At 40.6% G+C, this 14,438-nt stretch overlaps 1 protein-coding gene across 2 annotated transcripts; it reads right to left on the reverse strand.

Moving 5' to 3' along the window:
• Positions 1 to 1,482: 1,482 nt before the first annotated feature.
• LEO1 (LEO1 homolog, Paf1/RNA polymerase II complex component) lies at positions 1,483 to 13,715 on the reverse strand. Of its 2 annotated transcripts, none has more exons than XM_034066179.1 (12): positions 13,586 to 13,715; positions 11,969 to 12,691; positions 11,606 to 11,710; positions 10,769 to 10,863; positions 10,242 to 10,387; positions 8,746 to 8,830; positions 8,315 to 8,409; positions 7,898 to 8,032; positions 7,190 to 7,325; positions 6,714 to 6,900; positions 6,350 to 6,447; positions 1,483 to 3,298 (listed from the first exon to the last, which is right to left on the reverse strand). In XM_034066179.1, exons 1-12 carry the CDS (start codon positions 13,641 to 13,643, stop codon positions 3,194 to 3,196), a joined length of 1,968 nt encoding a protein of 655 aa, XP_033922070.1. In that variant the 5' UTR covers positions 13,644 to 13,715; the 3' UTR covers positions 1,483 to 3,193. The 2 variants fall into 2 exon arrangements, with proteins under 2 accessions (XP_033922070.1, XP_033922069.1); XM_034066178.1 differs by having other exon boundaries at positions 11,606 to 11,713.
• Positions 13,716 to 14,438: the final 723 nt, after the last annotated feature.

The following is a 14,438-nucleotide window of genomic DNA, read 5'->3' on the forward strand; positions in this document are numbered from 1 at the left end:
CATTCCCACCTAACAATCTCTATACATTCAACACCCAGAGAGCTTCATTAGCAGTCTAACACTCTTAAACAAAGGCACTCTGCTCAAAATAGCTGACACCGAGGACCCCCGTGCCTACTGGCAGAGACATAAATACCCATGACTTCATAGCAAAGTCACCATCTCATGTTTAACACATTCCTCAGGCTGCAGCTTCGTATTAGAGCTATATTAAATCTTGCTGAAATATACAGAATCTGTCCTGCTTCCCCTTGCACCACCTCGAGGCACAGATGACTTTTCAATGTGCCAGCTCTGGCAGCTACAGCAGTAGAAAACTATTCACTTTGTTCTGTATGGTCAGGGTAAGTTTTCAAAGACAGCCAAGTCAATGTTTACCCCTGCCAAAGAGATCTCCCTTCCCTGATTTCCCCATTGTGGCCACACGGACTCCCTGAGCTGGCCCTGATGCTCCCATGGCAGTAGGGCAGTCACGACTGCAGGCATGCCTGGCAGAACACACAGCTCAGCAGAAGAGACATTTCCTGGCACTTTAGCAAGTTGACTCACTGAGCTGGGCTACCTATCACCAAACCTGCTGCTAGAAGTGAGGGACTGCATGAGCAGCTCCTCCTTTCAATGGGCACTCCCTGACCCATCAGGTGTGCTGAAACATGAAATCCATGCCAAGTTGCATGGTCAGGATGGAGAAAAGTGGATGGTGGAAAATGCTACCAGGTACTAGAAAGAAAACTCCAAATTAACAACTGGAAAGCAGGATAAAGTTAAAAAATGTACTTGAAACCACAAGACTATACAGCCAAGAGCAGCCTTCAGTGACTGTTTCAAGAGCGTTTATCCTGCATCCTGCCACTGGCCATAAAATCCATTACTCACAGAGCTTAGTATCAGCTCTTCAAAGAAATTTTTCATTGTTGGAAGTTGTTCAAATCATGCCCTTTCTGGAAGCTGTATTCTGACCAGTCAGTACAAGAGTAAACACAGTTCAATCCACATTCTCTTACCTTTGGCTTAATATGTTTAATTTGGATAAAATGAAACAATTCCAAGTACTTCTCTCATACTGGAGGCTGGGAAAAGGGAAAGGAGAAACTGTCTTCGAGCTAACTAAAACTGTACATTAGACTCACAACTATGAAAATACTGTGGCTAAGGCTAAGTTCATTCAAGTGACTTTAATTACGATGATTAAACCAATTTAAGACGAGAAAACACTTTCTAAAATTCCATGTCTAAAGAAGATTGTAAAAGAGCAATTTACAAAGGACAACATTGTAAAAAAATTACTTGTTTTCATCTTCGTAATCCACAAAAAGCCTAATTTTTGGAAGCTAAAGAGGAGTACTTCGGAAAGGCTTAGTCAGCCTCAAACCTATGAAAGTGATTAAAACATCTGCACTCCTAGGAGTGCAGTCAAAATAAAAACAGTCAACATTTAACCGAACTGACATAAAAACAAACACATTACCAGTGAAAGAGCAGTGTGTTTCCATACCTGGGAGGCTTTTATTACTCTATGTTACATTCATACAGAATGAGTCCCTTTGTAAGCAGCTGGCTTGTTCCTGAGAATGTTACGAATGGAAAGCAGGTAACTTCATGTAAGGAACTAGTCTCCCAGCAGAGGTCTGAGCTAAGAGGATTACAGGGTCAAAATTCCAGCAGATGGAGAAAGGTTTTATCTGCACATTAAAGAGGCACAGGAACTCTTAGATAACAATTTAATTATAGAAAAAAACCACAACAGTTTCTCAGGCATTCAGACTCCTGAGTTGATATTTTTCACTTTGTTTTCATCCTTGCAAATGCCTACACTGCAGTCAGCTGCTCAGCAGAATACATTAACAAAGAGCTCCGTCCTACTGCAGCCAGAACATTTCCTGCACCTTCCAGGCAGGAGAAACTGAGGTACAGCACTTTGATAAGCTATTATCCTAATTAAAGATGACAATCCCAAAATGTCCAGGTTGAAAACTGCACCTCAAAGAACCAGAGAATGTCATGAGCAAAATGCTGACTATGAGGCACTTGCCTTCTACCGTTTTAAAAAAAGCATTGAGCTAGTTTTGTTTTCTGTTACCTTATTTCAATCACAAACTCCATAGGACTGTGTGTAAAGACAGTTAAAAAAGCAACACAGATAACATCTGAATGCTCTCTCACCAATGAGAGAAACTACATATGGGAAAGCATGGAAAAGTTCATATCTTTCTTGTAGCCTTTCCCCACTTTACAACTGGAATTGCATTATCAAATAAGGTGTTTAGAAATAGTGTAAAAGCAGCAATGATTCTGTCCAGAACATTCACCTCCAGTGACTTCCCAACTAAACAAACCTATTTGTAAAACCAAGCAGGAACAACAGGAAATAGCACCATAAGGATTATAAGAGATTAAGAGCCACTGTTATTAGGATGTATTTTTGCATTATGGTTCATTTCACCTTTTAAAGGAAATTTTCATCTCTGCTGGCAGAAATTTCTTAGTTTTGTTTAAATAGGTGCTTTTTCTCTGACATATACATTACTAGCATGTGCCTATTCTTATTGTTATTACTACTGATGCTCCGGCAAGATGCAGATTTTCATTCTGGGCTTCAATACAGGAAAAATAAATGTCTTATGTGATGAGTTAACTATTCTAACTGCAGGAACTTCACAGCTTACTCAAACACAGTAACGAATATTTTTAGTCATCAAAATATACCAGGATAGTCATGTACTGTCCACAGTCACCAGGAAATAAAGAAAACCAGAATTGTACTGTACCACTCATATGTTCCAACCATTCCATACAAATCATAAGCTAAATCACCATACTCCTGTCAGGCAAACTTTCCATTTAAGCATTCTATAAACATTAGAATGTTTTCTCCTGAAGAATACAGTAAAAAATCACTGATTAATTCACTTGGATAACCAATTACTACAGTTCTCAAAATTGAAATGTACTGTGTGAGATAACAAACAGCACTGTGACAATCCCTGGTGCAATAGTTGCTGCAGTAAGAGAAAAAGCTTAAAAAGTAAAAGGAAGTCAAAAAACTTTATTCACATCAGAAACTCAGACTTCAATGGAATTTTCCTTTATCAAAATAACCCCATTATGGTTACTTACATCTTTGCTGTAAGAGAACTGTACAATATATATATAAATATATATATATAAAAGAAAAAACAACTTGTGTGCTTTCTCAATCATCATCATCTTCCTCTTCATCACTGATCACGTATTTCTTATGCTTCTTACTTGCTTTGTCATCATCCTCTGCTTTTCTCTTTCCAGAAGGTTCACCTTCCTAAAGGCAAAAAAAGGGCAAAACTCAACGCATGTCAAGCAAAACAGAAGACTCAGAAGAACAACAAAAAGACCTCAAAGTCTTTCTTGTAAGAAAAGCAAAATTATTTTCCATTTGGTGTATTGTGATGCAGAACTGCTTACGGATCAGTACTTTAAATTCAGTAAACATTTTCTACCAATATCAAGGCCCAACCTGAACAGGTCCATAATACATCTGCAGCTCCACTTATGTCAATAAAGATGCAACCAGATCAGCTTCAACCTGAACTATGGCATAGAAGTAATTTATGTCATAATCTGGATTAATGGGATGTGCAATATCATTCTCAGCAAGTCTTACAAGCATGGGTAATTCCTAGAATTTGTAGTGAACTTTCCCTTCAGGCAGCTTTGCTCAACTTTCAGGCTACCGACACTTGTATGCCCTAAGTCAGAGCTACTGAGGCAAAGAAGAAATTCAGTAAGCAGGCAGGCATTTTGTTCATTAAAAAAAAACAAACCCTAAACCAGCAACTAAATCACTCTCTGGCATACAGGAAGAAGACTGATGAGAAATCGCTAGTACTGAGAACTAACATTACAGTTTATACTTCAAGAAACATAATGGTTCAGGAGGCTTCAAAGACTAATCAAAAGAACTCAAATTACTGAATTAGTTACCTGTTTGCAAGCAATACCATAAGGATCTTATAGGCTGGATGTCCAATTTTTAGCACGTAAATATAGTGTCAACAGATTGATTTTTACTCCATGTGCATTTACATGAACTCAGTTTAAAACCTGCTTCCAAACAACATTTTAAATCAGAATGCAATGAAAATGTGTAATCAAACTACAGATCACTAGTTATAAATGTAAAACTCATCGATTTTGACATGAAGCACAAGAAGTGACTCCATTATTGTTTAAAAAGAAATGTATTTCAAAAATACCTTCAGGTCTAAGCAAGCTCATCCCTTTCTCCATTTGTTGGTTTGGGGGTGGGTTTTTTTGGTTGATTTCTTTTTAAAGCAAGACATATTACTTGGATTTAAGCAGCAGCAAAGATTGAACTTCAGAACTTTAAAAAATTATTGGAGTTTCAGAACTCTAATGGTTTTTATTTAAAGCATTTTATCCTATATTAACTTAGCACAGTGAGAACCTAGGAAAGGAATTTTAAGCACGGAAAACAGCTATTAGTAGGGGTGGGAATCGCAATGACAACTTCTTCCTCAAAACAAGCATTCTCTTGTAATCTAGCCAGGCTATTGTTAAATGATTCATCTTCCTGGTTAACAGAATTTGCCCATTAACTACAGTAACAGTAAAACTACTTGCCATGTATTGAGAAAATGTATTCATAGCAGATTGATATTTTCAGTAATGGTAACAAATTATCAGGACAAAGATTTGTGCTGTATTGTTGACTGACAGCACATAAAAGTCTGTGTATGAGGAAGCCAGTGTTTCATATATGTGCATACATATTACAAATACCATACTTCCTACATGGTGACTGAAAGTGAGCAGTCATGATTCATCCTGGGGTTTTCTTCATAACACTGTAGCACCCCTCCGTGGCCCTGACGGGAATATTACCTGTAAGTCATCTAATTTTAAAATGGATGCTATTGTTCCTCAACTGGCAGAGAAATGCTGTAGACTAGACCTGTTAAGAAGAGGCTATATTGCAGAAACCTCTAAAATTCAAGGATAAGGTTTTAGCCACTTCAGCAGCTATTAAAATAGTACACTAGAGGTCACTGTAGGAAATCAGCTGAAAGACAAACAGTAAAACATGCCAATGTAGAAACATCTCTCATACCTACAAGGTAGTAATAAGAGGCTGTTACGCTAAATTAGGTTGTATTTATTATTCTGCCACATAAGTGAAGGTACCTATCAGCAGAGCCAGGTGTGTCCAAACTGCCACTCCTAAGCCAATCTTGGCTTGAGAGCAATGCAAGCACAGCTGCAGCTCAGGGCTGCACTATACTGATCAACAGCAAGATTACAGTAATACAGAACTGGTGATGTCTAAAGGAAAGCAAACTCATGGGCTGCTAAAACCAAGTAGGCCAAACACCTGATCCAACCCAATGCCCTCTTGAACAGGGCAGTGGGAAGAAAGCATCAACTGCCATTTGTCATGAATTCCAAAATTCCCTCTTCTTTCAGCTTCCCAAGGTATACAGTAAAAGCCCTATGGCTCTTTGCCACAGAGGCATTTTACAATGAGGAGCAAAAGTCAGGAAAACAGACTACACAAGTACAGCTGATATAGGACAGAGTCCATCTACTTCCTGGTTCCACTTCTGCCACTGGATGCAGACAGTTAAGTTTTAATCTCAGAAATGGCATCTATCAATTTTGGAAAGTGCTCCACTGCAGTGCTCTGTCAGAAGTCACATTACTTGAAATGAACTAAGCCTCAAGACATGATGTGCACAAAGATTCATCTGCTTAAGCCCAGCAGTGATAAATCATGAACCAATAAACCACAATTTTAGAAGAGGAAACAGCACTACCGCTGTAGCTAACAGTTAACTTGACCATAGCCTAATGTTTAGGATAGTACTTGGGTGATGGATAACATCTATGTAGCAATGGACATTAACTCTTCTTTACTCTTTTTTTTTCCTAGCTCTTCTGTGTAATAAGTGAAGAAATACTATGTGAAAATGCTTCTGCTATTTACGTAATAAACAGGAGAGGACCATGTAGCTTAGGAGGTAACACTGCCCCAGGATACAGATATTAAGTCTTCTTCCTTCTTGCATAATTTTGGTAAAGTCATTTTACACAACTCTGTATAATTTTTTCCATCTTTGTATCAGCAATAACAATAGTGACCTCCTTTGGGAGTCGCTCAGGTCTATGAACTGATGCAGTGTATAAGAAATTGGTGATTAATTGCCAAAGAAAGCATGCCAAGTCAAATAATACATTAATCAGAGCAGAAATTAAACTACAAAAGTCTCAGCTTAAAAAAAAAAACAAACAGATTTAGTGCAGGAAATGTTCCTGACTGAAAATCAGCAGCTTAAGAACAAAATCCTTTCCGTACCTCATCACTAGTAAGTTTCTTTGCCTTGAGTAGTCTTTGTGTTTTATCTTCATCTGAGCCTTCATCACTGTCAGATGAGTAGATTCTAGCACGTTCCTCTGCAGAGAAAAATTTAAAGACAAATATTTACCTGAAATTGGTGAGGAAGAGGTAATATCAAAAATAATTCTCCCATATTTAGTCCCACAGAAAGCTGGCAGAATCCAAGTCCACAGTAAACAAAATAAACTTACACAAATTCAACTCACGTCTGCTCATTTGTCAAATGAACTGGCAAGATACAATTTTAGCAGAACTCTCCCAAGAAATAAATCCATATGAATCACACAGGTCCTACTTACATCCTGTTAAGGTTTATTATTACCTCTGATGCCACCTTTGTATCTGTTTTTGATAGCTGCTAGACTGATTGCATCATCTCCCTCATCCTCTTCATCATAGCGATCAGGTTCCAAATAATTTGCACTCAGACCACGCTGATGCTGCTTCTCCCGCATTCTTCGCTGCTGCGATTCTCTGCGAATGGAAGCTCTTAATCTCTCCTCTTCTTTCTGTCCAAAGAAACAAGGAGTGTATTGAGAGGGGAAAAAAAAATTAAACCAACTCAAGAGGAACTTGTATTCTACTCTAACCTTTGAAGTAACGTCACAGCAGCGTGAAGACCGTGCTGTACTGATTTTTTTTGGTAATATATAAGGTTAAGCACCCATGGCTAACAACTCTTGTCTGTAACTCCAAAATGCACTCAGTTTTTCATAAAGTCAGAAAATGTTCAGCTATATTAGGGTTGTGATTTTTTAGATTAAATCAACAGATAAGAGATCTCCCTTGCCACAATACCTTAATCATTTCTGTCCGCTGAGACTCTGGATCCCGACCTGCCATTGGCAGAATACGGATTTTCTGGGTCTTTGAGCATCTATCTGCCAGAGACAGAGTCATCTTCCTGTGAGTGGCACTGTCCGTAGAGTGTGGCCTGTTAAAAATTAGCTATGGGTTAAATACTTCTACAAGCAACATCAGTCAGACCAGCACACTGAAGATTTCAAAGATTCACCTCCATAACAGTAAAAGCATCATCCTTTTTTTACTATTATTTGTTTACGTGCATTGTAACAGCTACTGGAGATGTCAGTTCCTCTCTCAACAAAGCACATACAGTCCAGCCTGAATAATCATCCTCACACTTCACATCAACAGCCCAGGATGCAATCATCGTCTTGACAGCAACTGTGCGCCAGATGAACGGTTTATTTCAGGGAATATTCTGATTCAGATGAGGACTTAAACTTAAAAATGCAAATTAAAATATATATAAAACAATACATGTAGCCCACCCAGTGCTGTGAATGGCATATTAACCTTTCAAACTGGAACAACTGATTTAGGACAAATCTTACCGAAAGACTGACTTTGGAAAATAGCACATTCTTACTTAACAGTTATACTCTGCAAGCTTAGGAAGTTGTATTTCTAACCTTTATATACTAGTTATAGCACTTAATTGCAAAGGAAGTATCAACACTTGATAGAGAATAGCATGCTTACCTGAAGGTTAATTTTGTCTTGAAAACAGCCTGTCCTTGTAGACCCGTCCCTTGTCTGATGAACAAATGGTTGTGATCTCCCTGTAATGGCGCCTTGTAAACGTCAAAGACTTCATTGCCCAAGTGAAGAGACATGCTTAAAAGAGATTCATACAGCAATTATTTGATAAAGCCCCCACAGTCTATTTTTTGCCTCATTTCTAAATGGAGAAAGCCTTCATGTTTCCTTTTCAAATACAGCCAATAATTATATTTCAATCAAACTAAACAGAGCATAACATTTTCAAAGCACTGAGAGTAAAGAATTACTGCTGTGCAGAAGTTATATCAAAATTTGTTGACCTTCCAATTTTGCAAGCCAGAGCATTTCACTGGAATAGCAACTGTATTCCTTGGACAGCACAAAGTCCAAACTAACCTTCCATCTGACCACTTGACTATCCGTGCATTACTTTCTCTGATCTCATTCCCTTCCTCATCTCGTCGCATCCGCCACCGTATTGTGTTTTCGACCTGTGGGAAAAAATACAAAAGTTTCTAACTCACAGTAAGGAAGACTGTGGTAAAATATACTCTGTATAGGTCAGTAATCACAGTTAGAAAGGCTAGATCATTTGCTGCAGGAGGCAAGGAAATAAAAGTGAAAGGTACTGCATTTACAGGTGAAATGCAGCTGTGAAGCTTTTTTTATTTATTACTAAAATGGACCAACTCTCCTCAGTGCTGACCTGGTCCACACTTTCATAATCTGAACCATAACTCAAAACAACATTCTAAAACACCTGAGATAGACTTTGAAGAAATGTGTCTAGATGAGTGTAAAAGAGAGAAGGAAACTTAATGCTATACCTTGAGTTTTAACCTAGTTCTACCCTCTTCATCAAGCATCTCTTCATCTTCAAATTCATCTTCATAATACTGGGGGTCAAAAGGTCTGCAATAAATTACATAATAGTCTTTACTCTTCTAAAAATTAATCCAGATCATTCTAGAGTTGTGAAAATAACAGGTGCTTTAAATGTTTAAATCGTACACTGCACACAACAGCAGGCACTGCAGATATGAGACAGCCATTTCTGCAGTAATGTCATTTACTGCATTGATTCAACACCACAGGAGGCCTACCCAAGCATCTTCACTACCATCCATTACAGCCACTTGAACATTCAGACCCCCTAAAAGGCTCCAGCTAAAGAAAGCAACTGTGCCTCAGAAAATACTGTTTCCTAGGCATCAGGATAATAAGGTCAGGGTGAAGTCTGGAACAAAATCTATACAATATTGTACAGAGAAAGTAAAAAGAAAAATATAATTTTATAAATGTGGTGAATCAGGGATTTTCTGAGAGGACAACGTTAGCCATTTGTTCTTAATTTGAATCTCAAGCTCAACCGAAGGGAAAGGAAAATGAGACTAGTTTTCCTCTCTTCCTCCAACAAATCTGACAACTGGGCTGGGAGTGAGTGGGGAAAGGTCATTCCCTAGCCTCCTTCCTAATAGTTTCCAAGCTGCTGCAAGGGAGAGAAGTGATAAACAGACTCTGCTACTGTACAATCCTATTTTCAGTCCTGCCTGACCCCCAGAGATCCCCAGGATTTCTCTGAATAGAGCCACTAACTGGATTCTTAACAGTTCTCTCCTGAATGTCTATAGCAAAAAAGCCAGGAAGAATGATTTAGCTATGGTACAACAAACCCAATGCTATACCACCAGCTAACAAGACATCAATTAAGCAGTGCAGCGAATCTGCTTCACAAAAACATTTCAAGAGACGGCTTTGACAGCACTTTGCTGGAAGTGCTGAAGGTGTAATTAAGCCCAAACCTAGTATCACAAGCAACTCTAATAATTGACTTTGTTTCTCCTTATGAATTCCAGAAAAAATTTTAGTAAGGTAAACAGGAAAATGAGTAACCAGCCCCTTCACAGTTAAACAGCACATTAAGCATCTGCAAATAAGGGCTTATTCTAAAATTGAAAATTATGTTTTTATCCCTCAAAAGTGCATAAAGATGCTGCCCATTCAGCTTTTATGTATCTGAGAACCTGAACCTATGTTTAAGATTCAACTGAAACAGGACTTTCAGTTAAATCATATTTTTGTTTGTTTTTCAAATACAAAAGGTTATTAAATCAAGCTGAAAATCAAGCTCATCAGAAATTACTCAGCGCTTGATTAAATAACAGCAATATATATTACTATTGACCCATCACAACCAAAAGTGTGCATCTTAATGTCAACCATTTTAAATATAGTAAACATATTTAACTGTATTACTAAATCAAAAGTAGTACAGGGAAAGACTAAAAAAACCTTATCAATCACGTACTTAATGTGTAATTACCTGGGCTCCACACTAAGGAAGTTGGGCAGCTTCACAAAATACAAATCATTACCCAAGTCTGTGTTTACTTTTGGTATTTCTACTTCTATTCTAGTCTCTGGAATAGGCTCTTCTTCCTGTTGTTCCTGACTCAGTCCATTCTCATCCTAATGAAGAAGAGAAGAAGAGCATAAGTGAAAATATGTCTACCTGGCAACTGTTGCTTTAGTAAGCACTTACATTAGCTAAAAGAAATGTCATCCATGTGCACAGAGAAAGAGATCAGGAAGCTTTGGGTAAAAGAAATTGAAAGTTTTCAGTGAAAGCAATTCAAGTCAGCATTTTCATATGCCATTTAAAAGTGATTGCAAATACTGGTGTAAATCCGAGAGACCAAAATACAGTAAGGAAACAGTAAAGGAGCTGACATACAGTTTTCAGCTTAATGCTGTTACTCTTTTCCACTAAAATATTACCATAATCAGTGTTATACATTTCAGAGTGGAACAGCATGTTTCAGACTTATTTCAAAAGTCAAGTCTACTCACAATGGGCTGCCCTGGAGTTGGTGGCTTGTCCTCTCCATCACTCCCTGAGGAAATGTCATCTGCACCTCCAAACAGATCCATGACATCTGCATGCTCTTAAGCAGAAAGAAATGCTATTCTAAAATACACATATATGTATGCACATACCCCTACATGCAGGCATACTTACAGAAAAAAAAATTAACATATCCTTCACTTTCATTGCCACTTAAAGTCACCTACAAAGGTTAGAAATTACTAATGCTTATGAACCACATACTGTTCTCTTATCCTGAAAAATAGTTTCCCCTTGTATTTTTAAGCTAAGGATTCAAGGTATGTTTTCCTGGAAAGGCTCTATCGAGTAAGAGAATCTAGTAAAAAAAAATGTCAACAGAAGAATTAAGGGTGTATGGTCATCCTTTACTCAAGTAAACAAATTTATGTCACCAGCAACTTCATTAACATGTTTTGAAGGTTCTACTTCTCAGAAGAGTCAACAGCTCTTTCTCAGCCAGCTAAACATCAAAAACTCACAAGGGCTCTCAGGGGTGCTCTGATTAGAGGCACCATTTCTTAACACCATCAGTAAAAATGTGTGAAACAACATCCACAAAAGTGAAGCTCTGTCTCTCATGGAGAAAACAGAAATGCTGATAAAGCCACCTAAAGATAATTAGGAGAAATACAGCATGTACTTCCCCACAGAGAATTCTTGCTGTGCTGTTTTCTTATTTCCATGGCACTGCAGTTACACTGTCTCGTGAGCACTGTAAATTTCATGAAGTTCTGTAAGCAGTTGCGCTTAAAACAGGGATTAATGGAACCAAATCCCCACAGAACAATGCCAGCATTTACCTTTCTGCCCTTCTGTATCACTGTCCGCTTCTGAATCTGAAGCGATGGGTTTCTTTCGCTTCATTCGCAGGACTTCATCTTCGCTGTCACTGCCCCTTGCAGACTCTACTGAGGAGCAGAATTATTCTCAGCAAATTAAACATTTTGTTCCACAGTTTTAAATTCCTTTGTATTAATAAGTTGATTCAGATGAAAAGGAATTTAAAAGTGCTGCATAAAAAAAACATGACAAAGATGACTGTAGTTGAAAGTTCATGATTAATGCCTTTACAGTGAAGCCTGAATCTTTTCAGGCCAATATAAATGAAACAATTAAGAGAGATCAAACTAGAAGCAAATCATTACTACTGTATTCCATCTTACCAGATTTGTGCTCTTGGTCCTCCTCATCAGAATGCTGGGCCCGTTCATCATCATCAGAGTTCTGTACTTTCTCCTCATCAGAGTGCTGGGCCCCTTCATCATCATCTGAGTTCTGCATCTTCTCCTCATCTGAGGCCTGTGGCCTCTCCTCATCATCAGAATTCTGCATTTTCTCCTCATCTGAGTTCTGGATCCTTTCCTCATCATCAGATACCTGCGGCCTTTCATCTTCATCAGAGTTCTGTGCTTTCTCCTCATCAGAGTTCTGATGTTTCTCCTCATCATCAGAGTTCTGCTGCCTCTCCTCATCATCCGACTGATCACTTTTGTCCTCCTTGCCCCACTTCTCATCCTCTGAATGTGCTTTTTCAGAACCATCTCCCTCTGAATGATGACTGCCTTCATCAGACCCATGCCCGCGATCGTCATCCTCATCGTCATGAGCAGCTTCTGAAGCACTGTGCTGGTCCACATCCGACTGATCATTATCTTCATGCTCAGAATGTCCTGAACCTTCAGAGCGATTGTAGGATCTTTCAGAATGGTTTTCACTCCCTGTGTGATGGGATGCCCCTTCATCTTCACTATCATCTCCAAATAACTCCTTATTACTAGGTTTTACTGCCTCTCTCTCATCGTCCTGGTCACTGTCACTTCCAGAAGCATTACTACCAGAGCCAGCATTCTCCTGATCAGAATCAGATTCAGATCCGGAGTCCGAATCTGCAAAGCAAATATAACTTTTTAAGAGTTAAAATGTCCCCACAAGATGCACATAAGATGCTGGGCTTTGCTTTAAAACAAACAAACAAAAACCACCAAATCCAGAGAAAGAACCTACCGTGAATTGTAAGAAAGACCTATAAAAGTCACCTAAAACAGTAAAATAAAATGTTTAATACAGGCAAAGCCAATGAAAGTCACAATGAAAATTATGGGTGCCACATAAAGTTTCAAACCGCAAGCTATTGAATAAGTAATTACACAAACAAAAATAAAATTCGAAATACTGGTTTAAAATAAATACATACATATGAGATCCTACAAATGTGAACCTGCCATTGTGCCTTTCACCCAAGTTAGCTGTGTGAGGTACCCTGACACGCCTGTTACAACGGAGCTGCTCTTGACCGCTGAGGTTGGCGGGTGCTGTTTCAAACAGGGGAAAAAAAGGAACACCTGCCTTGAAAAGTAATTTACAGAAGCTGACGCAAGCATTTAAAAAACATACAAATGAGTTAAATCGGGAGGTGTTCCATGTGTTCTGTTTTCATTTACAGGATGACAGCTCTCCAGCATGGACAATGGGGGCAGCGCCTCAAGATAACGAGGTGCAACCCGTGCACCCCCGGTGCCCCCACCTCCCCGCACCCGCTGAGCTCCAATAAGGCGCTATCACATTCGGAAGCGCGCTCTGGATGTGTCTGTCACCCCCCGCTTCCCCGGCCGCGGCCATAGGAGCACCGCAGCCACCGCAGCGCGAGGTCCATTGCGTTCCGCCCAGCCCCGCCGGGGCGCAGCGGAGGCCGGGGCACACCGCAGTGGTGCGTGACCCGCTCGGGCAGCCCCGGGGCCGGCCCCCGCGGCCGCGCAGAGGGGGAGCGCGGCGCCCCGCACCTTTCTGCTCGGCCTCCGAGTCCGCGTCGCTGCCGAAGAGATCCTCCATGTCCGCCATGGCGGCCCGCGCGCCCGCCGCCACACCGCCGGCGCCTCTCCGTGATGCAAATACGGAGCGACGCGACTACGGAGCGTGGCGCGGCGCCGGCGGCTGAGGCAGGGCGGGAGGGGGGAGCCCGCCTCTTAAAGGGGCCGGGTCCCGTGGCCGTTACCGATGGCAGCAGAGGTAAACGGGTGTCCTCGCGAGGAAACGGTGAGTGCGGATGTGGCTGCAGCTACGTCAGAGCCCGAGGCTTTGGAGCAGAACCGGACATACGTGGGCTGGCCACGGTGCTGTTGCTTGGATACTCCGACCGCCCGTTGCCCACACTTGCTGAGTACAGGGCACCCTGCCCTAACGCTGTCGCCATTAAATACAACCTCTCCACCCATTCCACGCTTAGCGACCACGCTGCGGCTGGACCTGGCTCCTGCTTAACACTGACAGTGAAGGGAGAGGAGCGCAACCCACCCTTTTCTATGGGTGAGGCACCGCCCACACACCGGAGACGGGGACAGTGACCCAGCCTGTCCAACACAGGGAGCATAACCTGTTACCTGCACTCTCCCATCGCCAACCGTGGCTGCCGTAACTGCCGTAACTGCACAAGGCAGCCTGACTTCCCCCCCATTTCTTCTTGTGTGCACTGACCAGGCATGAACAAGATGCTGTTACTCCAGTTAGGGGCTCTTACCTCATCTTCTGCTACCTGCTCTGTGAAATACTGAGTTCCACAGCAGTAGCCTTTTACTTCCACAAATGCCATTTGGGCATTCACCTTGCTACTGGAGAAAGTAATGGCTTAACATAAAC

Source organism: Melopsittacus undulatus, chromosome 9 (assembly GCF_012275295.1).
Source record: "Melopsittacus undulatus isolate bMelUnd1 chromosome 9, bMelUnd1.mat.Z, whole genome shotgun sequence".
Lineage (NCBI taxonomy): Eukaryota > Metazoa > Chordata > Aves > Psittaciformes > Psittaculidae > Melopsittacus > Melopsittacus undulatus.

Coding starts and splice junctions, on each gene's coding strand:
- LEO1 (XM_034066178.1), bottom strand. CDS start 13,643: ATGGCGGACATGGAGGATCTCTTCGGCAGCGACGCGGACTCGGAGGCC. Junction 11,714..11,968: donor GGACCAAGAGCACAAATCTG/GTAAGATGGAAT, acceptor TCTGCTCCTCAG/TAGAGTCTGCAAGGGGCAGT. Junction 8,831..10,241: donor TTCCTTAGTGTGGAGCCCAG/GTAATTACACAT, acceptor AATTTATTGCAG/ACCTTTTGACCCCCAGTATT.